At 45.1% G+C, this 24,352-nt stretch overlaps 1 protein-coding gene and 1 pseudogene across 1 annotated transcript in view; both read right to left on the bottom strand.

The window, feature by feature from the left end:
* The window catches only part of LOC142845506 (vomeronasal type-2 receptor 116-like), a 46,260-nt pseudogene extending 25,459 nt beyond the window's left edge, over positions 1 to 20,801 (bottom strand).
* A 754-nt stretch (positions 20,802 to 21,555) lies between these two features.
* Pkp2 (plakophilin 2) overlaps positions 21,556 to 24,352 on the bottom strand; it is a 59,559-nt gene continuing 56,762 nt past the window's right edge. Inside the window, exon 13 of the mRNA XM_075970730.1 lies at positions 21,556 to 22,096. Coding sequence (XP_075826845.1) covers positions 22,028 to 22,096 — 69 coding nt within the window. The 3' untranslated portion in view covers positions 21,556 to 22,027. The remainder of the gene's footprint in view (positions 22,097 to 24,352) is intronic.

Raw genomic sequence — 24,352 nt, 5'->3', positions numbered from 1 at the left:
TAGAATTGTGGATATGGGACCCCATCCTCTTTTTGGAGACTTTAGAGATTGCATTAAGTCAGAATATTCCTTTCCTTGGTAATTTTTCCTAATAGTCCCTTCTACTTTGGATTTTCTTTTTGTACAAAGGTCTTTAAATTCCTAAAAACAATTGTTTTTATTTTCCTGGAAAGACAAAAGAAAACCCTATCCCAACCCTAACTTTGGAGAGGTTCCCTTTTGGCAAGTTACATCTGATCAAATTAAAAAAACGCATGTTAATTTTGTAGGTTAGTTTAGATTAAATGGCCATGCTGTTTGATGAATTATCATCTCTTCTAATTAAGAGATCTCTCTTGTTCATTTTGAATAGTTATCAATTTCGATAGTATCCATAAATTTTCATCCCCTATAGAATAAAAAGCAAAACCAACCCCCATGTCCCGGTTTCCATTCTAAGGTCAACACATCTTTAAAATATCCTGGCTGATTTAATTCCATAGGTTTTTCTATATCCAATGTCTCTCTGCGGTTGTTCCTCTCATTTAGAAAATTCAAAGTTAATAAAGCATTGTGCAATCTATTTCCGGGGGTCTTTATTACCGGTTATGGTTTATTTAACACATCCTTTAGAGTTCAACTTGATCTTTCAATAACTGCTTGCCGTATCAGATTGTGTGGTATATCTGAAACATGCTTCATATTATCATAAGCAAAACGCTGTTTAATTTTCTTAGAGATACATTCTGGAGCATTGTTCACCTTAATTTGTACAGGTATATCCATTATGGCCATAATTTCTAAAAAGTGTATGAATCCCGAATCAGCCTTCTCTAAACTCAGAGCAATTGCCCATTGAAATACTGACTAGGTATCACTGATGTAGTGTACATATTTTAATTTTCACAATTATACAAAATGGAACGCATCCATCTGCCAGATTTCATTCCTTTGAGTATCCTTTGGTTTACTTTCTACAGGTAGTGGTATTTGGTTGTATAAAAACAAGTAGGATATTTCCTTGCCTTGTTGGCTGCTGCGGGAGGACCTTCGGCTCCTTCAGCCAATAGCCCCTGAAGTATGAGCACACTGTGCTGCGGGAGCCCCTTCCGTTCCTTCAGCCAATAGCTGCTCAAATACCAGCCCACTGGGGCATGGTCTATTTACCTTTAAAAAAGAGCAGCAAGCCTCGGCTTGCTCTCTTGGTTCCAGTGCTTGGTTCCGGCTCCTGCTCTAGCGACTATGCTGATGGTTGGTGTTTTGTGAGTTTTACCCCCAAAATAAATGCCCCTTTAAATCCTAACTGGTATGGGATTGTTTCGCGCATTAGTTGGCATATGATGGAAAAGTGTTTTTAAATCTTTACTATTGACATGATGTTTTTTTATGAAATTCTGAGTATTTCAGTGTATTTCCTTTCAATAATTGATCTATTTCTCCATTTCCTTTTGTTAAAGAACCTGACAAACCTGTACGGGATTGGGTGTGTTTTGTATTTGGGATGATTCCTATTCCTGATTATATCTTGTAACTGAATGATTAATAAAGCCAATTCTGTATCATCTGGTATAAACTCAATGATTTCAATCCACAAAACAACTCTTTCAGCATATTGTGAATTGGTAACTATGGTGAGAGGGTCTTTAAAATCTCTTAGAATCCTGAGAATATCATATACTCCTGACTTTTGGAAAGAATCATAAGGTCTTTGATCCACCCTATTTAAATTTTCTGATTTTTTTTTTGTTTTGTTTTTCAGACAGGTTTTCTCTGCAGCTTTGGAGCCTATCCTGGAACTACCTCTTGCAGACCATGTTGGCCTCAAACTCAAGGAAATCCTTCTACTTCTTCTGCCCAAGTGCTGAAATAAAAGGTGTGCACCACCACCATCGGCCTAAATTTTCTGATCTGTAACCTGCCTTCCCTGTTTTATTTGCAACAGTATAGAATGTATGGGTTCCTGATATTGGTGTTTCCCTTACAATGTGAGGAATGATCCAACTAGCTTTCTTTATAAATTGAATACTCTTGCTTTTGGGATGATTGTTGTTAATTTCTCCCTCAAAATTACTATATGTTCTTTATCAATGTTCACTTTCTATCCATAATTTGTCAATTTCATCATTGACAAAAGGTACTGTAATTTCTGCTGGGTCTATTCCCTTAACTGACAAAGTCTCAATTTTCCTTCTAGAATAAATTCAGAGACCTTTTCCACATAAGTTATTTTTTTTTTTTACTCTGTTTAGGTGGTTGAAAAAAAAGATCAATTCTAAGGTAATATCTTCCCTCTGCACTCAAATTCCTTTGGGGGAATTCTTTGAAGGTAACATGATCAGAATACAGTTAAGCTTTGGATTCACATGATCCACATGCATATTCTATAATTTTTTTTTCCCACCAAAGCCAATTCTTTCTCAGCTTCAGCTGATAATTTCCTAGGACTATTTAAGTTCTTAAACTCCCTAAGGTTTTGAACAAATTACTCAGTTCATCAGGATTCACTTCAATAGTGGGCCGTAGATAGGAAGTATCTCCTAGCAGGAGACTGCAGCTGTCGCTGTCGTGTCTCATGTAGCACCTGCTCTCTTGTCCCTCTATGAAACACAGTGTGTAAGAGACGAAATGGCAGGGAATGGGGACGATTTGTTATGTAGGACAGTCTGGCCCCAAATTTATATCAGTCCTCCTGCCTCAGCTGCTCAAATGCTAGGATTATAGGCGTAAATCACCATGATCAGAGTCAGATCTATTCCTAAAAGATTTTAAAATAAACTTTTAATACTAGAAAGAAGGTTTTAATTTTTCATCATCTGAAAATGTCTCCATTAAGTCTAGGTCCATCACATAATGCTGACGTAGGTGCACGTATGAATGAAGAGGAGCAGCATTGACGTGCGTAAGCCACAATATGAAGTCATACATATGTGGTGATATTTTACTTGAACTCTAACAAATACAGCTTGCCTGGAGACCAGAGGGCAAAGCTAGCCACTAATTAACCATAGAGGTCTAGAGGTCCGTACTTACAGACAGGAAGTGATATGGCTGGGCCGAGAAAGAAAGAAAGAAATATAAGGCAGTAGTAGACCAGCACTCGGTCCTTCTTTTTTGGCTGAGGAGTTAGCAAGGTAAGAGTTGGCTGTGGCTTGCTCCATCTCTCTGATATTTTAGCATTTACCCTGATATCTGACTCCGGGTTTTTATTATTAAGACCAATGAAAACTTGTGCAACAGTCAGACTTTCTAATATAAAAATGTTAACATGCCCTCTCAAGCCACCGAGGTGGAGAGTATCTGTCATATTAACTCAAGATTTATGAGTGAAAGAGTCTTCCCAGGCTGGGTACTGAGAGAACTTCCTGACGCATCTTACAGTCTCTCCCTGACCAAAGTGTGGGACATAAACTGCAGATTTAAACACCTATTGTTTACCCCCAGGATTTAAGTGCCAGTATTTCGCCCTTTGGGATATCTTGCCATTCCAATCATTGTTATTCATAGGCATTGGTTGGACTACTGACTATTGACTTTCTCCCCTGGAAGCTTACAAAGCACCTTCAGGTGCTATGAGAACTAACTGTCAATGTGGAAACTTCCAGGTAGTTCCACACTGAGTCCTCTAACTGTGTTTATTGTTCTTAGGGGGAGCATTATCACTACAAAAGTTATAGTGTGGTATAGCTTCATTTAAACTGCATTTGTACACACACACACACACACACACACACACACACACACACACACACACACATTTTTCCAGATAGGGTTTCTCTGTGTAGCCCTGGCTGTCATGGAACTCACTGTAGACCAGGCTGGCCCCGAACTCAAGATCCGCCTGCCTCTGCCTCCCACCACCCAGAAATATACGTATATACTTTTAGGTAAGCATAAAATACTATGCTTCCCTATGACTTTTTCAAACATCCTTAGTGTTGTTTATCCTTTCTCCTTTCATCTCCCTCTGAACTGCTCTTGTGTGACAAAGTTCTCCTGGGAGAATCTACGTCACCCCAGACAGGGAACCAATGACTGTTGCACAGAGTACAGATCCCACCAAAGTCCAACTCGGTGGAGCAGGAATATGGAGGAAGGGTTATTTACAGGAGCAGAAATGACTCGAAGACTTCCTAAGACCATCTCAGCATGAGTGACAGCTCACAGAGCTGGTAACGTGGACCAGGCTGCATAGCCTGCGAGCAGCTTGACCGTTTGGACAGTGTCCCTTCCAAGAGACCAGCTGGTCCGGACCGAGTCTTCTCTGCAGCTTCTCTTGCCTAGAGTGGCTCACTCTTAGCAGTTGGGTTTTTTTGTTTTATTTTGTTTTGTTTTTTGCTTACTCTTGGGAGGGAGGAGCCTAGTGAATCTGGTCACTTTGGCTTCATAAAGCTGTTTTGAGTTGTTTACTTTCTGGCTTAAGTAGCTCCTCTGCAGGGCAGAATGTTTCAGTTTGGAGGAAACTGCAAGACAACAGTGGCTCCTAACACAGCCATATCTGATGGGAACTGGAAAACCGCTAAGCCAGCACAGCTTGTTGACGAAGATCCCACGAAGCTGAGCTGCAGAATCTCTGCCATGGCAATTTTTTCACTTTTGGTTTTGATCTCTGCATGTTGCGTGTTTGGGGGAGGGAGAGCTTTTAATATTGGTACAACTTTGAAGTATTGGATTATTGGGAAATTTCTTCTGAATCATTTATGCCTTCTCTCAGGAAATTGCTGAGCATACTACCTCCTGTGCTTTAGGGAAGATATCCTAACCTATTAGGAGGTCTTTCTTATGCATCAGAAGTTGTGACACACATAAAGAAGCCAGGGATCTCTGAGGCTCTGAGATATTCTTGAACATCTTCCGCTCTACTTACTCACAAAGTACAAGTCTCTTTCTACTGTAGGCAGTCATGTAGCATATACAGCGACACAGTTAGATCGGCTTGAGTTACCTCTGCCCTACATAGCTGATGTTCAACAAATGGTGTGGAAAGATGTTAAAAGAATGAAGTATCGGGACCACTGTGGTATCAAATGACAAAAAAAAAAGAATGCCAGGATTAGACATGTAAATAAATTCTATAAAGATATAAAATGTAAATATTGTATTTTTTTTTCAAGACAAGGTTTCTCTGTAGCTTTGGTGCCTGTCCTGGAACTAGCTCTTGTAGACCAGGCTGGCCTCGAACTCACAGATATCCACCTGCCTCTGTCTCCCAAGTGCTGGGATTAAAGGCATGCATCACCACTGCCTGGATCGTAAATATTGTATTATGCCGGAAATTGAGTTATAACTGCATCAACTTTGGCCTGCAGGATTCTCCCAACCACCATGGCCTGACTCACTCCTCCCTTGCCGACTCCTTGCCTCCTCTCTGGAACCTGTCAACAGCTTGGGGTGGCCCTGGGAACCCTTCCTCCCTCTCACATGCTAAGGACCCCCTCATTTTTCTCATTTTCCCCTTCATAGCATTTGAGTTCTCTATTCCTTCTCTAGAGATCTTTCTCCGCCCACTCCCCATGGTCCCATTTGACTTTTCTGGTTTTTGCGGTTTCTCCGGGTTATATACTCACATCTGAAGGTTTAGAGCTAGGAACCACCCATGAGAGAACACACATCATTTGTCTTTCTGGGTCTGTGTTACCTTGTTGGATGTTTTCTAGATCCATACGTTTACCTGCAGGTTTCATGGTTTTGCTTTTCTTTGCAGCTGAGTAGTACTCTGTTGTGCATATGTACCGCATTTTTACCATCCATTCAGCACTTGAGGGACGTTTCCTAGCTACTGTGAATATAACAGCAATGAATGGGCCGAGCAGAGTGTCTGTAGAGTATACACTGAGTCTTTTGAGCATATGGCAAGAAGTGGGGTAGCTAGGTCTTCTGGAAGATCTATGCGCTGGATAATTTTATTCGACAGAAGCTAAAGTCATCACGGAGAAGGGAGCCACAGTTGAGAAACCGCCTCCATAAGATTGGGCTGCAGGCAAGCCTGTAGTGCATTTTCTTAATTAGTGCTTGATGGGGAAGGGCTCAGCCCAGCCCACTGCAGGCAGGGATACCCCGGCTCTGGTGGTCCTGCGTTCCATAAGAAGTAGCCTGAGCAAGTCGTGATAAACAAGCCAGCAAGCAGCACCCCTCCATGGCCTCTGGGTCAGCTCCTGACTCCAGGTTCCTTCCCTGAGTGCCTGCGGGGATGAACAATGATGAGTGTATAAGCCAGGTAAACCTTTCTTCCCCAGTTTGATAATTGGTCGTGGTCTCATCTCAGCAATAGAAACCCTAACTTGATGACACAGAAATAGAAGACAAATGAACCCTTTCCTCCCCAACCTCCTTTTTGGTCATGGTATTTCACGGCAGCAATAGAAATCCAAAGTCAAACTACTTTTAGCTTGTTAGGAATTCTCCACACTGATCTCCATGAAGGATGCATATGTTTGCAAATCAACCAATAATGGATAAAGGGTCTCTTTTCCCCATATCCTTGCTGGCATTTGTGGGCAGTTATTTTCTTTATCTTGGCTATTCTGACTGGTATAAGAAAATCTCAAAGTAGTTTTAACCCATATTTCCATAGATTGAAAAGTTTTGAGATATTTCATACCTGTTATTATTTCTTCTTTTGAGCGCTCTTTGTTCAAATCCATAGCCCATTTCCTTAAATTTGGTTGCTTATTTTCTTGACTCTTTGTTTCTTGAGTTCTTTATATATTCTATATATTAATACTCTATCAGATGTATAGCTGACAAGGATTCTATGACTTCCTCTCACTTGATTGATTGCTTCTTTTGCTTTTTATTTTTATGAGGTCCCAATTCATTTCAACTGTTGATCTGGTTTCCTGGGCAAATGGAGTCCTGTTCAGAAAAATCCCTCCATAAACTTACATCTTGTAGGGCCCACCTTTCCCTCTAACAGTTTCAGTACTTCCGGTTTCACATTGAGGTCTTTAATAAATTTTGAGTTGATTTTTATGTAGGTGAAAGATATAGGTTTAACTTCATTCTTCTCCATGTGGGCAGCCAGTTTTCCCAGCACCATTTGTTGAAGATGCTGTCTTTTTCTCCCCGTACATATTTTGACACTTTTTCTGATGTTGGCTGTAGCTGTGGACACTTACATTGAGGGCTTCTCTTTGTTCCTAACCAGGGAGGCAAAAGACTTCTCTAATGAAAACTTTACATCCCTGAAGACAAAGATTAGCTCCACGCCACCCTGACAGGTGATCCGGGTACACAAATGGACTTCTGCTCCTTCTGTCGTAACTATGAGTTCACCTAGAGAAGGGTACTCTTCTGTGTACCTGACTTAGAGCACCTTAGCTCCCTAGAGTACAGAATGTTAAGGATTTGATGTCTCAGAGTGATAAGGCCATTGACTGTGTATCATGTTAAAGTCTTTTGTTACCTTCTCCCCCTGCACCTTTTATGTTGGGTATAAAAGCTGTGGAACAATAAATGTGAGCAAATTTAAGCATTTCAGTCACTGGAATGCCCTCCCAATACTTTCTATGTTTTCTTTCTTATTATTTTTATGCGCCTTCATATTCTTTACTTATATTTCTTCAATTCCCATACCCCTACCCTGGTAAGAATTTTTTTTTGTCAAGGCCTGTCCTCAATAGTATTGGCCCAGTCCTGCTGGGGCTGACAGTGGTGGCCGCATCGTGCCTTGGCAGAACTAATCCATTATTTGTCTTGGTTCTGCATTTTCCCCATTTATATTATGTATATAATGTTGCCTGCATGTGTGTCTGTGTACCATGTGCATGCAATACTCATGGAAGCCAGAAGAGGGTGGCAGATCACCTTGAACTATGTAGGTGCTGGGATCTAAACTCAGGTCCTCTGCAAGAGCAGCCGGTACTCTTAACTGCTGAGTCATCTCTCCAACCCCAGTTTTTTTTTTTTGTTTGTTTTGTTTTGTTTTTTTGTTTTGTTTTCATTTTTAGTAGAAAGATAAATCCAGGGTTTCCACTTGGGATACCAAAGCTACACTGATTCCTGCTGTAATCCTAACATCACTTTATGTCTCTGGAAGAGTCCCTAGATTGAGTTCCCATGAGTTTTGATGGGCTCGGTGTGTGCAGGAGCAGGGGAAAGATCCTAGGGCAGTAGTTCTCAACCTGTGTGTCATGACCCTTCTGGGGGGTCAAACAACCCTTTCACAGGGATCACTTATCAGATAAGAATATATTACATTCTGGTTCATAACAGTAGCAAAATTATAGTTATGAAGTAGTAATGAAATAACTTTATGGTTGGGGTCACCACAACATGAGGAACTGTGTTAAAGGGTCACAGCATTAGAAACATTGAGAACCACTGCTTTTTGGTGGCAGTACACACCTTTAATCTCAGCACTGGGGAGGCAGAGATAGACAGATCTCTGAGTTCACGGTCAGCATGGTCTACAGAGTTAGTTCCAGGACAGCCAAGGCCACACACACAAAAAAAGAAAACAACGAAAGGAAAGAAGGAAGGAAGGACAGAAGGAAAAAGAAAGAAAGAAAAGAAAGAAAGAAAAAAAAGAACTGCGGCTCTAGGATGTAGAAATAGAGCAGAGAAGTACCTGAAATCTGGAGCCCAGAGGAAAGGCTAAAGGGGATCCAGTTCATCCGGGAACTTTGCCCTCTTCTCTTAGTATTTCCTGTTCTCCTACTGTGGAAATTACTTCCTCTCTAAGACGATCCCTAGGGGCCCAAGAGAAACATGAGGCTGTGAGGCTGTGAAAGTGAATCCTGGGGATCCCTCGATAGCAGCCAGATACATGAAAGGGAGGAGACATCAGATGCTCACTGTTTGGAAGCATCTCATTTTCCACAACCACAGAAGCAATGAGGTCAAATGAACACCCCAAATTAGCATATCACATAGCTCTGGGGAGTCTAAACGCAAACCCAAGTTCTTCCTACCCAGTGAACCTGCTCCCATCCCCTGCTGCCTCTGCAAGGAAACTGCAGACTCCAAATTCAGGAGCAGACTTTCCTCTTAGAACATTTTGTTAGAGTTTCATTTCCTATCCTGTAATTGTTGCTTAAGGTGAGGCATGGTGAACGCCAAGAATAGAGTAAGCAGTGTTGTCTCTGCTGCCATTGAATATGTCTTCCCAGTGAGAAAGCATGTGCACACTTAGAGATTAATAAAGGAACTCTTTAATAACATGCATCTCATCTAGCTAATGCACTAAAGGGAAACAGCCTTGAACAAAAAACTACCTGCTGCTTATATAGGCCTTGACTTACACATTCCATATCCGCTGTCAACCTTAAATCTCCCTCATGTCCCAGTTACATCTGGCCACTTGGGAAGATGGGTAGTCACATAGCAAAGATAGTGCCAGAATTATTATTATTGTTGTAATGGTAAAAATAAAACATTTGCTGCAGGTCCCCGAGGGGTGGCAGTGGGCAGTGGGTCCCAAGACCATGGCAGACCATGAAGGCAGCTGGGTCCCAGGCAGGGAGCCGCATGATGAGTGAGAGACCAAGATGGATAGGCATGCCATGTAGAGAAAGTAGGTATTTATTTTGTGGGTTATGGAAGAAGCCTGAGACTACCCAACTGTTGACTGAAGTTTCTGTCCTGCATGGTTCCCACAGTCATTAAGTCCCAAAGAAACACACAGAGGTCTACATTAATTATAAACTGATTGGCTAGTATCTCAGGCTTCTTAGTAACTCTTATATTACCCCATAATTCTTGTCTGTGTTAGCTACATGGCTTGGTACCTTATCTGGCAAGGCACTCACATCTTGCTTCCTCTGCATCTGGGTCACAACTGCAGACTGAAACTTCCCTCTTCCCAGAATTCTCATTGCCTTGTCTCTACTTCCTGCATGGGCACCTGCCTATACTTTCTGCCTGGTTACTGGCCAATCAGCATTTTATTAAAAAAATAATACAGGTGACAGGATAAAAGACCATTGTCCCACAGCACCCAGCCTCCTCCTGAGGAGCAACATTCTCCACATTCCATCCCTCCCCACCGCTCCTACTCCCTCCCTCAACAACAACAAAAAAAGGTTGAAGGCCAACTTCCTTTCCCTTCCTCCCCTCCCCTTCTTCTTATTGCCTCTCACTACCCCTCCACGCCACAACACACCTCTTGGACCCCTTCTACACATTGGACTAACCTCTCCCAATCCTCTCCTGTCTCCTCTCTTACCAGGTCTCACCACACCCCTGTCCTTCTCTGCCCTCTCTGGGAGGTAGCAGGAGCTGATGGCATTATTAAAATCCATGTTCCCTTCTCTCTTCCAGACCTCTCTCAAATAGAAAAGCAGTTGGGTTCCTTCTCTGCTAATCCTTCTGTTTATATTAAAGAGTTTCACTATCTATCCCAGGCCTACGATTTAACCTGGCATGATTTCTATGTCATCCAGGCCTCTACTCTCACTCCTGAAGAGCAAAGTGAAATTCAGGCAGCAGCTAGACAGAAGGCAGACCAGACCCACCTAGTGGACAGTGCAGTCCCTATGGGGGAAGTGGCCATGCCAGCCACAGAACCATACTGGGATTATCAACCAGGCCAAAATGGCCAACAGAGACCGGACATCATGGTTCACTGCCTCCTTCAGGGTATGGAGATGGTCACGGAAAATGTTATTAACTTCGACAAACTCTGGGAGATCACACAGCTAGCTGATGAAAACCTGGCCATTTTTTTTAAACCAATTACAAGAGACCATGATTCAATATACTAGACTGGACCCAGCCTCCCCAGTGGAGGCTGGCTTCCCATTTCATTTCTCAGTCAGGACCAGATACTAGAAAAAATTTTAAAAAGGCTGAGGAGGGTCCCCAAACCCCCATACAGGAATTGGTGAAAACGGCCTTTAAAGTTTTTAATGCCTGAGAAGAGACAGCTGAGTCCTCCCGACAGACGAGGCTGCACCAGACTGCAACACTCCAAGCTATTCTGCACTCTGGAAGGATTGGGGCTTCCTTACTACCAAGGGCACTCCCATAATTAATGAACCCCTTATAGCCAATCTCTTGAAGGCCCTCTCGCTCCCTGCAGAAGTAGCCATAATTCACTATCAGGGACACCAATCCTCCAAGGACCCAGTGGCCTTAGGCAATGCCAAGGCTGACTCAGTGGCCCAGAGGCTGGCCTCAAGCTCCCCTGATTCCATAGAATATATTTTGTTCTTAGCTCCCTCCTATCAGCCCTGTTACAAACCAAAAGAGAGGGATGAGCTCATAAAAAGGGGGGCTACACAAAAACAAAGGATGGATGGTTCTATTTAATAACTGCCTCATCCTTCCTCAAGACCAGGCATTGTTGATCATTTCAGACATCCACCAGACCTTACACATAGGCCCCAAAGTTTTATTCTACTTCTTGGAGTCCCTCTTTGACCCCACCCATCTCCGAGATCATATTTCACAGGTTCACTCCTCCTGCCAGACATGTGCCCAGGCCAACCCACAGGGTTAACGGACCCCTTATAGCCAAGCTCTTGTCTAAAAGCCCCCATAGGGGACTCTCTACACGTCAGTCTCTACACCAGCTTTGTGGACACCAATCGGGCAAAGATTGGCAGGTTGATTTCACCCATATGCCTACTTATAAAAGACTCCATTATCTCCTAACACTTGTGGACACTTTTATAGGGTGGATAGAAGCATTTCCGGCCTCAAGGGAAACAGCAGATGTGGTGGCTCAGGTACTCCTGGACCACATCATTCCTTGGTTTGGTGTCCCACAAACCATCCAGATCGGCAATGGGCCAGCCTTCACTTCCAGGGTCATGGAGCTTGTGTCAGAAGCTCTCAACATCTCCTGGAACCTCCACATCCCCTACCATCCACAATCCTCGGGAAAGGTGGAGAGGGCCAATGGACTCATTAAACAACAGCTAATCAAGCTCTCCATTGAACTCAGGTTATTTTGGCTCTCGCTTCTCCCCATTGCCCTTACCCATCTCCGGGCCACCCCACATTCTTCTGTGGGTCTGAGCTCTTCTGAGCTCCTTTATGACAGGCCCTTCCTCCTTAATCACCACCTCCCAGCCCAAACTCCTCCACTGGCAGGGTACCTACTCTACCTCTCCCTTCTGAGGTCCCTTCTCTCTTCACATGCTGACAGCTATCTCCCTGCCCCCACACCAGTGGACCCAAATGCCCCTGAACTTGTCCCACTCTCCCCAGGGGACAGAGTACTCCTCAAAAAAACTAGTTCTTAGGTCTCTCGAACCTTGATGGACAGGACCTCACATAGTAATCTTCACCACCCCTTCAGCTGCCAAACTTCTGGGACACCCATGCTGGTACCATCTCTCTAGGCTCAAGCGGGCACCTACTCCCAGATGCCACAATAAAGTGCCTATCTGCTCCTGGTGCTGGCACACTCATCTTTGTCAGTACAAACAAGACGGGTAATAACTATTTTTTCTCCTAGCCACCTGCCTTTTCATCTCCCGCAAGGAACAGATGCCTGACATCTCCAAGATGGCAGTATACCGGATGCCGCTCCAGCCACACCTCTTGCTGAGCGTGAGCCCACCAACTCCCAGCTCTCCCCTCTCCCACATCACCCCATGGCCGCAGGAAGTAGCCAGACTTGAGCCGGCGCCCCTTTATCCCAAGAGTCTGGAATGTTTGGTTGGAAGCATCACTTCAGCTCCCTAACACCGCTTTATACAGAGTCTGGAATGTTTAGTTGGGGCCTTCACCCCAGCCCTCAGCATCCATTTTGGAATGGTGGGCAGAAAACTCCGTTTCAAGCCATCTCCCCTGGGAGTGGCCACAGTCCAGACTCCACCTCCAAGAAAGCCTGCCAAACGGTGACCCCCTCCCCGGGGAACGTCAAGACCACTCCCACAGGCTATTTAAATCTCCCCCCCCCCAGAATAAACATGTGGTCTCCCCTTTCCCCTCTCCGGTGGTCACTCTGTTCTCCTTTCCCTCTCTCCGTGTTTTCACAGAGGCCACTCAGGAGCGCTGGTGTCCATTAAACATGGGCGTCTTCTAATTTGGTCCAATTTGGTCTGATTGGCTTATTGTGTGGAGAGGTTTGGTGGTCCGGAAAAATACTTAACATCTGCAACAGTTGGAACTTGGAACGTCAGGCATTTCCTCTGGATGGTCAGTTCTTGGGTAGTGCTTGGGTAATTTCAGTATATGGTCCTTCCAGCAACCAGATATTGCTTCAGGGTAAACTACTAAGACTCAGGCCTCCATTAAACTTGTCAATAGCTGAGTCCTACTCTGGCAGGTGAAAATGGTTGGAAGTAAAGAACTTCCTTTGGGTGGTCTGTTTCTATTTAGTTTATCATGCTGGCTCCTACAGGAATTATGGTTTTACTTTCTTTATGCTAAGAAGTGGCTTGAGAGTGGACGTGCAAGCTGGGGGTATGCTTAGTGCAGGAGCGCCTGTCCAGCACGTCAAGGGCCCTAGGTTTGCTATTAAGTGTTATGATTTATGGCAGTGCAGGTGACCCTGGCAGGTCCCACTGCAGGTGGGAGAGGCCGTGGCTGGTGGGAGACAGACAGAAACGCCACGCAAGGGAGCTTGGGTATAGAGTTTATTTAATATTAGATGGTATAAAGTATAAGGGTTAGGGGGCTATGGAGGAGGGGGGAGAGAGGGAGAGATGACAGAGAGGAAAGGGGGAGGAGGAGAGGCAGAGGCTGCCTCTTTAGAAGAATGGCAGAGAGAGGAAGAGAAAGAGAGGAGGAGCGAGATCAGCTTACAGAATTATAACATTCCAATCTTTCTCTTAAAATAAAAAGGCAAGGAGTTAGGCATGCCAGAATAAAAGAATAAGGGAGTTGAGTTCTTGAGACTACTTCCTGCTGATTTGTAGACGCTGAGGGAATGTTATAATTATACTGTCCTGCCCAGTCATCTAGGTACCCTGTTCCTTTAAGAGACAAGCTCCGCCCACCCATCTCCCCCTTTCCGCTGAGGTAAACTGATCTCCCGCCTCCTCTCTTCCTCTTCTTCCTGTCTGTTCTTCTTTCTAAAGAGGCAGCCTCTGCCTTCTCCTCCTCCCCCTTTCTTCTCTTTCTCTGTCTCTCTCTCTCTCTCCCCTCCATAACCCCCTTACCCTTAAACCTTATACCCAGCCAATACTAAATAAACTCTATACCTAAGCTCTTTCCACATGGAGTATCTGTCTCCCACCTGCTGCGGCCTCTCCCACCCACAATGGAACCTGCCAGGGTCACCCATGCCATCATAAATCATAATGTTAAGCACTAGAGCACAATAATAAAAAAGATATGTAGCGCTGGGTAATAAACAAGACACACACACACACACACACACACACACACACACATACACACAGAGTAGGGGGGTAAACCTTCCTGATAGAAGTATCTAGGAAAGTTTTATTTATTAAAATAGTGGGATAGAAGAGAGGGTGCTTACGAGCCAGTTCTTTGTCACTGCTCTCTGAAAACGGGATGCTGGGAGCTACTGCTTAGTGTTCTGTGAGCAAGAAGAGATCAAAGGACAAATAACAGCAAGTTGAAGATGGCCTGTCAGGAAGAGAGGGGAACTTGGGTTTGTTTATTTAGTGGGCTGAGGATGGAAGCCAGGGTCCTATACATGCTGTAAGCAGTCTACCACTGAGCTGTATCAGGAACTGGGGTTTTACTTTCTCCTAAGACCGGAACTTGCTAGTTAACCCTGGTTAACCTGGAACTTGCTATGCAGATCGGGCAGGCCTAGAACTGGCAGCTACCCTTTCCTCCTTTCTCCATCTCCTGAACGCTGGGATTCTAGGTGTGAGTCACCACACTCTATACAACCTCCGGGGCTGTGAAAGAGCCCAGCCTGAAACTAGCCTGGCAGTCTGACACAGTTTTCACCTGTTACTCCAATGCAAATCAGTGCTGAACTGTGAAGCCAAAGACAGAGCAGGAGGCAGAGGCTACTTTACACTGGGCCGCAAGGCAATGACCATGGGGTCGCTTCATTCATGAGTGATTTTATGAAGAACTGTTAAAGCATGCCACTAAAATACATTTTATCTATTTTTAAAATCAGGACTTCAAAAATCCACTTAGATTAAAGGAAAAAAGAAAATTTGTTAAGAAAAAAAAATCTGTCAGGTGGTGGTGGTGCATGTCTTTAATCCCAGCACTCAGGAGGTAGAGGAAGGCGGATCTCTGTGAGTTCGAGGCCAGCCTGGGCTACAAAGTGAGTTCCAGGACAGCCAGGGCTACTCAGAGAAACCTTATCTGGAAAAACAAACAAAAAAAAAGTAAAAAATAATCCATTTCCTCCTCTTTTTTTTTTTGTTGGTACTTTTGCTGGTTTGCTTTGCTTTTTTAGTTTTTAATTTTTTAATTCTATGTGTTTTCTGTGTGTGGGCATTTCACTTGCATGTCTGTCTGTGCACGTGTGTTTCCCTGGATCTGAAGTTACAGTTGTGAACTTGTTATAGAATGAAAATACCTTCCCAGGGAGAACTCGCTGCCCACACTAAGATATTAATAACGAACAGGCTCTGCAGTGATAGCACACAACAAATTCTGGCTAACACACAAAGGGATCCAGCCTCAAACAGAACAGACAGAACTTTACCAGGTGTACAGCCTTAAGATCATATGTTCACATTTGCTACCACCCTACCCCTCTTTTAGGGCCCACCCCTAGGTTACACTTTGAGAATTTAAACAAAGACAGGAAACTGCAAGTCTGGTCACCTGGGCAGAATTCTTTCTTTCCTTCCTTTTTTGGGGTGTGTGTGGGGGGGAGTTTTAAGATAGGGTTTCTCTGTGTAACCTTGGCTGACCTGGAAATCAGACTGGCCTTGAACTCAGAGATTTGCCTGCCTCTGAGTGCTGGGATTAAAGGCCGCCACCCACAATGTTCCTTTTGAACGGCTGTTTCCCAGGGTCATCTTGCCCAGTTGATAGAATTATTGACAGACCAGGACTTAAAGGCATTTGTAACCCTTGGAGCTGCCTCCTACAGTCCTTTGACAATGATGACTGGCCTAAGGACCAGCGTAAGTTTGGGTTGTCCACAAACAAACACTAGCAAAAACATTTCCTTCGGGCTGGAGAGATGGCTCAGTGGTTAAGAGCATTGCCTTCTTTTCCAAAGGCCCTGAGTTCAATTCCTGGCAACCACATGGTGGCTCACAACCATCTGTAATGACTTCTGGTGCCCTCTTCTGGCCTGCAGACATACAGACAGAATATTGTATACATAATAAATAAATAAATATTTTTTAAAAAATTTCTTCCTCAGCAACCCTAAACTTCATTTATTCTCCACCAACTTCCTTCCTGCGGTTCCTAAGGAGCCTGGTGAACGTACCATGTAACTTCCGGTCACACTGGAGGCAGCACATGCGCCCTAGAACTCTGCACCTCCACAGCCACAGCCGCAAACTTCTGGTTCTTGGGTGAAGCAGAGGGCACTGTAGAAACCAGCATGGTGAAGTCCTTCTCGTAAGGCCTATGGACATGTTCTCAGAGTATACTCACCGGTCAGCTGCAGGAGGCCTTCGGTGCAACCCACGACCCTGAAAGCTGGAATTAAAGGGCCCCTCCAGCGCATCCAGGGCTGCTGCCGGTGGCTGTGGAGAGCATCCGTGTGGGGTTGTGATATTTGGACATGCTTTTCATTTCCTGCCAGGTATACTGTGTGGTAACAGCTCGCAGGCAGAGCCCAGGCTTCTGAGACTTGAGCTACTCATTGATGTTAGATTTACGAGGGAGTCTGTCCAGGCAGCAGGAATGTCTGCTGCTGCCTCCACATGCTCCCCTGGCTAATAACTACCTTCTGAGCTATCCACCTGCCTTCTGAGCTATCCACCTGCCTTCTGAGCTATCCACCTGCCGTCAGGTTGCTACTCCACATGAAGAAAATGTTTAGAGAATGGTTCTCCGTTTACTATAATTGTCAATTTTGAATTTTCTGCTTAGAATGAACTCCAAGGATGACTCACTACTGAGGTTTTAGCCTGATAAACTAGACTAGGCTGAATCTTTTGTCCTTTTGCCCAAGGCTTAGACCCGTGTTGCTCTGTGTGCAAAAAATGACAGCCTCAAGAGCTATACACGACCTCACTGATTCTGAGCCATAGATTTGCCACATGCACAACACTGTGCTTCTTTAGGGATGTCATGATGCCTTCACTGGAGCTTGGAGAAGGCTTGAAACAGCAGGTTTGTCTTTTTTTAAGGCAAGGATATAGCCCTGGCTGAATTAGAAGTCACTATGTAGCCAAACTGGACTTGAACTTACAGAAATCCACCTGCCTCTGCCTTTGGAACGCTGGGATAAAAGGGTCACCACACTTGATCCAAGAACCTTTTGATCTCTGGCTAACTCTTCCTTTCCCAAACATAAGTACAGGCTATTTCTATACGGCAAGCAACCACACAGGACTCATGCTCTGAGACACCGTATTGCAAACTACCTGCCAGCCTTATCTGTTCCTCCATGCCTGCCTGGTCTGGAAAGGACGTGTGAGCGCAGGAGTACAAGACAGGACACAAATTAGTTACAGGAATGTGTAGGACACCAGAGTGTGAGCGCACGAGAGTTAGCTCAAGAGTGTAAGAGTGTGTTTCAGTAAGCGCACATGTGTGTAATTGCATAGTTGTGAAGGAGTGTGTTGTGTGAGTTTAGGATGCTGTGTGGGGGAGCGCAGGATTGCGAGTGTGCAGGAGTGTGTGAGGGGAGGCTGAGAATTAAAGAGGTGGATTAAAGAGGAGCTTTCCGCAGCGGGAAGCTGCGCAGCTTTGCCTGTAAGACACACCGTGGGCACGGCGTTACCAACTGACACACTTACCCCTGCAGTCTTTAGGACACACCGTGGGCACGGCGTTACCAACTGACACACTTACCCCTGCAGTCTTTAGGACACACCGTGGGCCCGGCGTTATCAACTGACACACTTACCCCTGCAGTCTTTAGGACACACCGTGGGCCCGGCTTTATTAACCGACACACTTCCTCAGAACCCATTATACAGATAAAGAAATCTGAACCTCGGTGAGATTAAGAAACTTTCCACAGAGAAATGACACAGTGTGAGGCCAGGTTGGATGGCTGGCATGAGACCTCTGGCTGTCGGGTCAGACTGCAGCCATAGGTTCCTAAGGAGAGAAGCTGACATTGCACAGATGCAGACGTGTGAGCTTTCTCTTTGGTCTGGGGAGAATCCTGGAGGGGGGCCAAGCCCTTTGCTTCAGATAGGCCCTCTGCAGCTTTGCTCTGACTCTAGGAATGTGATTATCTCTGCTTCGGATTTTCCCATGCATAATTTTTTTAAAGAAAAGCCTGAGGAGACAAGGATGCCACTGAGTATCTGCAGGTCTCGCTGGCACAGCCTAGCACTGAAGTCTGGCTGCCTACTCTGCAGAACGAAGATGAAATCTATGCCTTGGCAATGCTGAAGTATGCGTGGGCAGCCCGTACATGGCGGTTCTGTTGAACTTGTCCACATTGGGTTTCAGGCTCTAAGTTGATGTGGACGACTCAAGACGACACCAGATCTCACTACAGATGGTTATGAGCCACCATGTGGTTGCTGGGAATGGAAAACGGCACCTGCCTCAGCTCAAACAGCTGGATTCTCCAGGAGAGTCTCCCAGGCACAGTCTGCTGGGTGTGACACTAACAGGTGGCATTCTTTCTTGCTTCAGAACACACTCATCCTAAGGAGATATTCCCTCACGCAGGCCTTCATCAGAGATGTCAGGACCACCGCAAACTAAATTGTTAACCTTAAAGCAGAACTGCATTTTGAAAAGTGGTTCCTCCTTTTGTTCGTCCTCCCCCAACAAGGATCTTTATACCACATGAGTCTTAAGATGGGGTTATACTGGGCACTAGCTGAATGAATGTTTTCTGTTGCCATTAGGATCAAGTCTTTTTTGATGCAAGAAGATACTCCAAAAACTTGATTGGGTGTCTTCTGAATTGTCCCCTAATCCTGAGGCTCATCCTCACTACAGTGTGAAAGTTTGTTATATCTTTGGTAAGCAGAAATCTCACAACCTACTGTATATATGTAATATATATAAAAGCTTTATATACATACACACACATAATTTTAATTTTTTGTTTTCTTCTAAGGACTTACGTCTTAGAGGGTGACTTATCTGGTATTAGTTTGTCTGCCCTGGCTATTTTTTCCCTTTGGCATGTTAATCCCGTTTATTTTGTAGATAACCTTTTCAAGGTAAACAGGGGATTACCAGTCACTTGCTCCTGCAATGCAGCCCCAAGCCAGGAACCTCCCAGTCTAGAAAACCATTCAGTATTCCCAGACGTGGAGCGGCTTTAAACCTCATAGCACAAACTGATGCGAAGGGAGGGAGGGCTCGTGGGGCGAGAGGCACAGCCAGGAAACAACAGCCTTAGGTACAGACCATTGGTCAAAACTGATACTCATCTATACAAGGGCCTCCCTAGCTGAGCCGTCAAAGAGTAAAGTCGGGGCTGTCTGTGAACAGAGGAACAAAGCGAGAGAGGAGGATCAAGCCAGCTAAGTTCTCATAGACTCAGACACATTATATATACATAAAGTCTAACAATAGTGAACACAATTGTGTGTCTTCCAATTTTTATATACTTTGGTCACGATAGGAAACTATTCTTGGTAAAAAGTTTAGGACTTTAATTTGGAAATAAATATAAATAACTTTAGGCAATGCCGATTCCATTCTTTTTGTATTTAATATAACCGGATATTAACATCTTAAGATAAAGACACCAGAAGCAAACACAGAAATCCACAGAAACTTTTAAACTTCTATCACTTATTTGGAGAAATACACGAGCCCTAAATGCTTATTGTTAGACCTTTGGTGAAAGATTTAGTTTTTAAGAAAAAAATTAAACCTCTCAACCTGGGCTAATCACCTACACTAAAACTTTTAAAGTTAAACACTTTTTAAGTTCCAAAACAATCCAGAATTAAACAAACATTTAAATAAAAATGGGAATTTACTTTCTCTTCATTTTTTTTCCCACCAAAGTAGCTGAAGGATTATTTTTTTTCTCTTTCTTATGCAAATGATGTCAGACTTCAAAGGATCCATAAAGAGCAGAATTGTAGTGGAGGACTAATGGGAACGGCTTAATTACCGTCTAGTTAAAACTGCCTTTCCCACAAGTGCCCTTCCCTAGCTATCCCTCAGCTGCCGAAGGCTGGTACTGGTACTTCCCAGTTTCGGCTACAATGGCTTCCGGCCCCTTCTCGAGGGCTCTCCTGTCTTGTATCAGGGAGAAAGCATGAGCTGCAGCGGCCCTGGATCACACTGTCAAAGCTGGACAACGTTGACGCTGTGATTCATTCAAACCAGCTGTCTTAGCTGGCTCCCCTAGGAACCTTGCCAAAGAACAAAGGATTCTTGTCCTTTGCAGTGGGCAGCAAAGTCCAGACCACACTGGGCCAAGAGATCAACACCCAGTGGTGACATCACACAGACATGATTTCTTGAAGTGAAAACTCCATTTATACAATGCTTAGGGAGAACATGGAATTTCAGAACCAATGCTTTATACATGGCCAGACTTTTTTAAAGATCACTTTTTATTCTTTGAGAATTTCATATCATGCGCCCGATCCCATTCATTTCTCAGTCCTTTCTTGTCCACCCTCCACCCTTGTAGCCTTCCCTCCAAAAAAGAAAGGAAAAAATAAAAAAAATAATAAAAAAGCCGCACTTTGCCCCTCCTCCTTGCCCACCTGTCCTTCATAAATGTATTCGCCGCAGTGGTAAGGGGAGCCGCGGTGTGCTGTGCAGTAGGTCCTCGTGCCCAACGGCTTTGCTTGTATAACGTTCACTGCAACGTGTTGTTGGTCTGGTTCAAGGCCTCTGGCTTCTGCTAGACCATCCATACTGGACCCCTCCCCCCAGACTCCTCTTGGATACCATGCTGTTGCGGTCATGGAGACCCTGTGGCTATAGCTCTACAGGACCAGTCCCTTCATGAACTCCAGTAGTCACAGATGGGGGAGACGTTGGGGTGGGCCTGGGTGGTAGCTGAGTTGATCAGCCCAGGCCTCCACTGGGAACCCCCACTCAGGCGAGGTGAGGTGCAGGGTCAGCTTCCCTGCAGGCAGCAGTCAGGAAGGGGCAGGCCCAACTCTCCTGTGAGGGCAGGACAAACTCTCTCAGGGGCAGGGCCAGCTCAGCATGGCCCTTGGACATCAGCATGGCTTTGGGTGGCAGTCCAGACCACAGGCATCCTCATGGCCTTTGGTGGTAATAGGGACCACAGACATCAACACAGCTCCCTGGCTACCATGGAGCCACCTCGGAAGCAACAGAGGTCCAGACATCACTTGGCTCCAGGTGGCAGTGCAGGCCGCTCTCACCAGCCTGTTCCTCACCACAACAGCGTCTCCAGTCCCACCTCTCTCCACAGCACATGAGTCGCTCCGTTTCTCTTCTCTCCCATTTCTCCACCACACGCTTGCTCGTCGCAGTGGCGCCCGGTGGGCGAGCCTCTACAGCCACAGACTTGCTATGACACGTCTCAACCCCCCTGTCTTAGCGCCATGCAGCTCTGGAATCTACATTTCTTATATCCATTTAAATTGAAAGATAAAGATAAAGCAGAGCTACCCAAAAGGGTGGAAAACAATCACAAACGACTTGTCACCAAAGCTTTATTCTTGTCATCTCTGTCCTGTTCAGTATGGTGAACACACGCCTGTGGTTCAATAATGGAGTCACATGCAGACGAGGGACAAGAAGGAAGCCCAGACAAAGGACAGAAATGTCAACCACACTTTAAAGTCTAGCCACACAGGTCTTTCCTCAGGTGCTCCTTGGCTGTTACCCACATGTATTCACATGTACTGTAAGTGTGGACGATGTTGTCCGTGAGCTCTACAGGGCACAACAGACCTTGTGGAAGTCTTAAGGATGCCTAAACAAATTATATCGTGATTATTCATTTTCTAGACTTTGGGGATAGAAATACAAAAGAATATAAACAAAGCATGCTTTCTGAGGTTTCTTGGGTCAGTTAGTAGAAAAATAGGTGTTTTCTTTGGGGGGGGGGGGGTTATAGTGGGGAACCCTGAAGCTGGAACTTCCAAATTTATTTCCACCTTTGTCAGTCTTTAAGGGAGTGGTAGGCTTTGGTGGTCCGGCTGTTGACAAAGTCTGTCTTCTTAAACTGAGCCTTTGGAAGAAGCAGACAGAAATGTAAAAGGCTACTACATCCTCGCATAAGAAAACGTCTCATCCGTTCATCAGCGGAAGAACATTTAGGTTGGCTCCATTTCCCGGCAGCTGTGACGTAAGCAGCAATGAGCATGCTGAGCATGTCTGGGAAGCAGGGTGTCAACTCCTTGGTGTATGTCAAGGAGTGGTGTAGATTTGTTTAGCTTCAGGATGCTCCACACTGGTTTCAGAGCGCTGCAACAGCTTGCACTCCCAGCCGTGAAGGAGGCACCGCCTTCCCCACAGCCTCACCCGCCCCCCATTTGTACTCTCCATCTTAGCCCTTCCGACTACGGCAAGGGGAAATCCGAGAGCAGTTTTGATTCTCACTCCCTAACTGCCAAGGCTCCATCTTAGCCCTTCCGACTACAGCAAGGGGAAGTCTGAGGGCAGTTCTGATTCTCACTCCCTAACTGCCAAGGCTCCATCTTAGCCCTTCCGACTACGGCAAGGGGAAATCCGAGAGCAGTTTTGATTTTCACTCCCTAACTGCTAAGGCTGGTGGAATATGTTTTCAAACAACCCAAATGCCCTTCAACTGATGAATGGCTGATACAAATGCAGTACATGTACACAATGGAACTCTATTCAGCTGCAGAAATAAAGTCATAAAATCTGCAGGTAAACAGAAGAAACTAAAACACTCTACTGAGTGAGGCGTGCAGCCTCTAAAGACAAGCCCCATGTTCTCTGACTTTGTGGCCCCCAGCCCTTAATCTCCACATGCAAGTAAATAACCTGCAGAATCAGGAATATAACACTAGACCAAGGTAGTGCCAGGGAATAAGGGGACGGTGGAGTGGGGGTGAGGGGAAGGTGGGGCTGGGGGGAGAGGGGAAGGTGGGGCAGAGAGAGTAAGGGGAAGGTGGAGTGGGGGTGAGGGGAAGGTGGGGCTGGGGGGAGAGGGGAAGGTGGGGCAGAGAGAGTAAGGGGAAGGTGGGGTGGGGTGAGGGGAAGCTCTTGAGTGGGAATGACAAGACAGGGGTGACATAAAGGTGAAAACAGAAACAACTGGGGCACTTTCACTGGAAAGGGGGAGGGCGATGTGGAGAAAAAGTGGAGGAGGAAGGATAAATAACACTAAAGATGTTTGAAAAGACATAGGAACTCATTTTATGTTTCCTAAAATTATCTGTAATATCTATGTGTATTCATAGATACATAGTTTAAAGAAGTTATGCCATGTGGAGTACCTAACAAACCCCTGGTACCATGCATGTGAAGCATCCTCTTGATTTGTTGGTCAGAGGAGTTCAAAAGACTTCCACAGCAATATAAGTTGTTAACGTTTCCTGTGTTGCCCACAGAACGTAAAGGTAAATCCCTATTGCTGAAGACGCCATGCACTTTGGGACTCAGGACTTGGAGGAATGGAGCTGGAGCTGACTGGATCCTCCTTCCTAAGGAGGTGCTCACAGAGGGGAAGGTGCTGTGGAAGTGGCCAAGAGAGGAGCAGTCAGTAGCTCTAACCAGCTGTGAGGTTTGTGGGCCACAACGACGGGCCTGTCAAGACAGCCACAATGCTGCCAGAGTGGCACTTTATTTTGGAAATGATCAATAATTGTCTAATTGGACTTAAGGGTCGCCCATAGGACTGATGTCATATCTGGTTTTGTAGGCTGTGGAGAGGTCATTTCCCCAAGAGGACAGCATACTACTGCCTGATTCTAATATCATTTCTAGCTGCATTACAAAGACTTTTCCTTAGAGCCACAGGTAAGTGTAGAGTCCACTCCTCGTCCAAGTTTTATTCTGCAGCATACAGAGACTATTACAGAGATCCACAGTGGGACTGTGCAGTACCTAACCGCAACTGATATATCTGGAATGCAGCCCTGGGTCTAAGGCTCAGGGAAAACCATGGAAGGGAAAGATTTTAAGATCCAGAGGCCCACAACACGGCTGATAGATCATATTCCCTAGATATGGCAGGGAAAATGGATCCATGGACTTTCAATAATATGATTGAACAAGACCAGCAAAATGGCGCCACCAGCTGACGCATCAGTGTGGACAGGGGTGACCCCACATCACCCCTCTCCTGATGAAGAGCTACAGGCTAAAGGCTGCTGTGAGAGGGAGACTCAATCGCTCCCAGTGATAAACTCCTACATAGGTTGTCCAATTGCATGAGGTCAACCTTGGATACAAGCAAAGCTAAGTGGACTCAGTAGGTTACATGTATATGTGTACACATATGTATTTATGTATGTAC

The sequence above is a fragment of the Microtus pennsylvanicus genome, chromosome 1 (assembly GCF_037038515.1).
Source record: "Microtus pennsylvanicus isolate mMicPen1 chromosome 1, mMicPen1.hap1, whole genome shotgun sequence".
Lineage (NCBI taxonomy): Eukaryota > Metazoa > Chordata > Mammalia > Rodentia > Cricetidae > Microtus > Microtus pennsylvanicus.
Note: the sequence above shows the minus strand (reverse complement) of the source record. Positions and strands in the feature narration are given on the sequence as shown.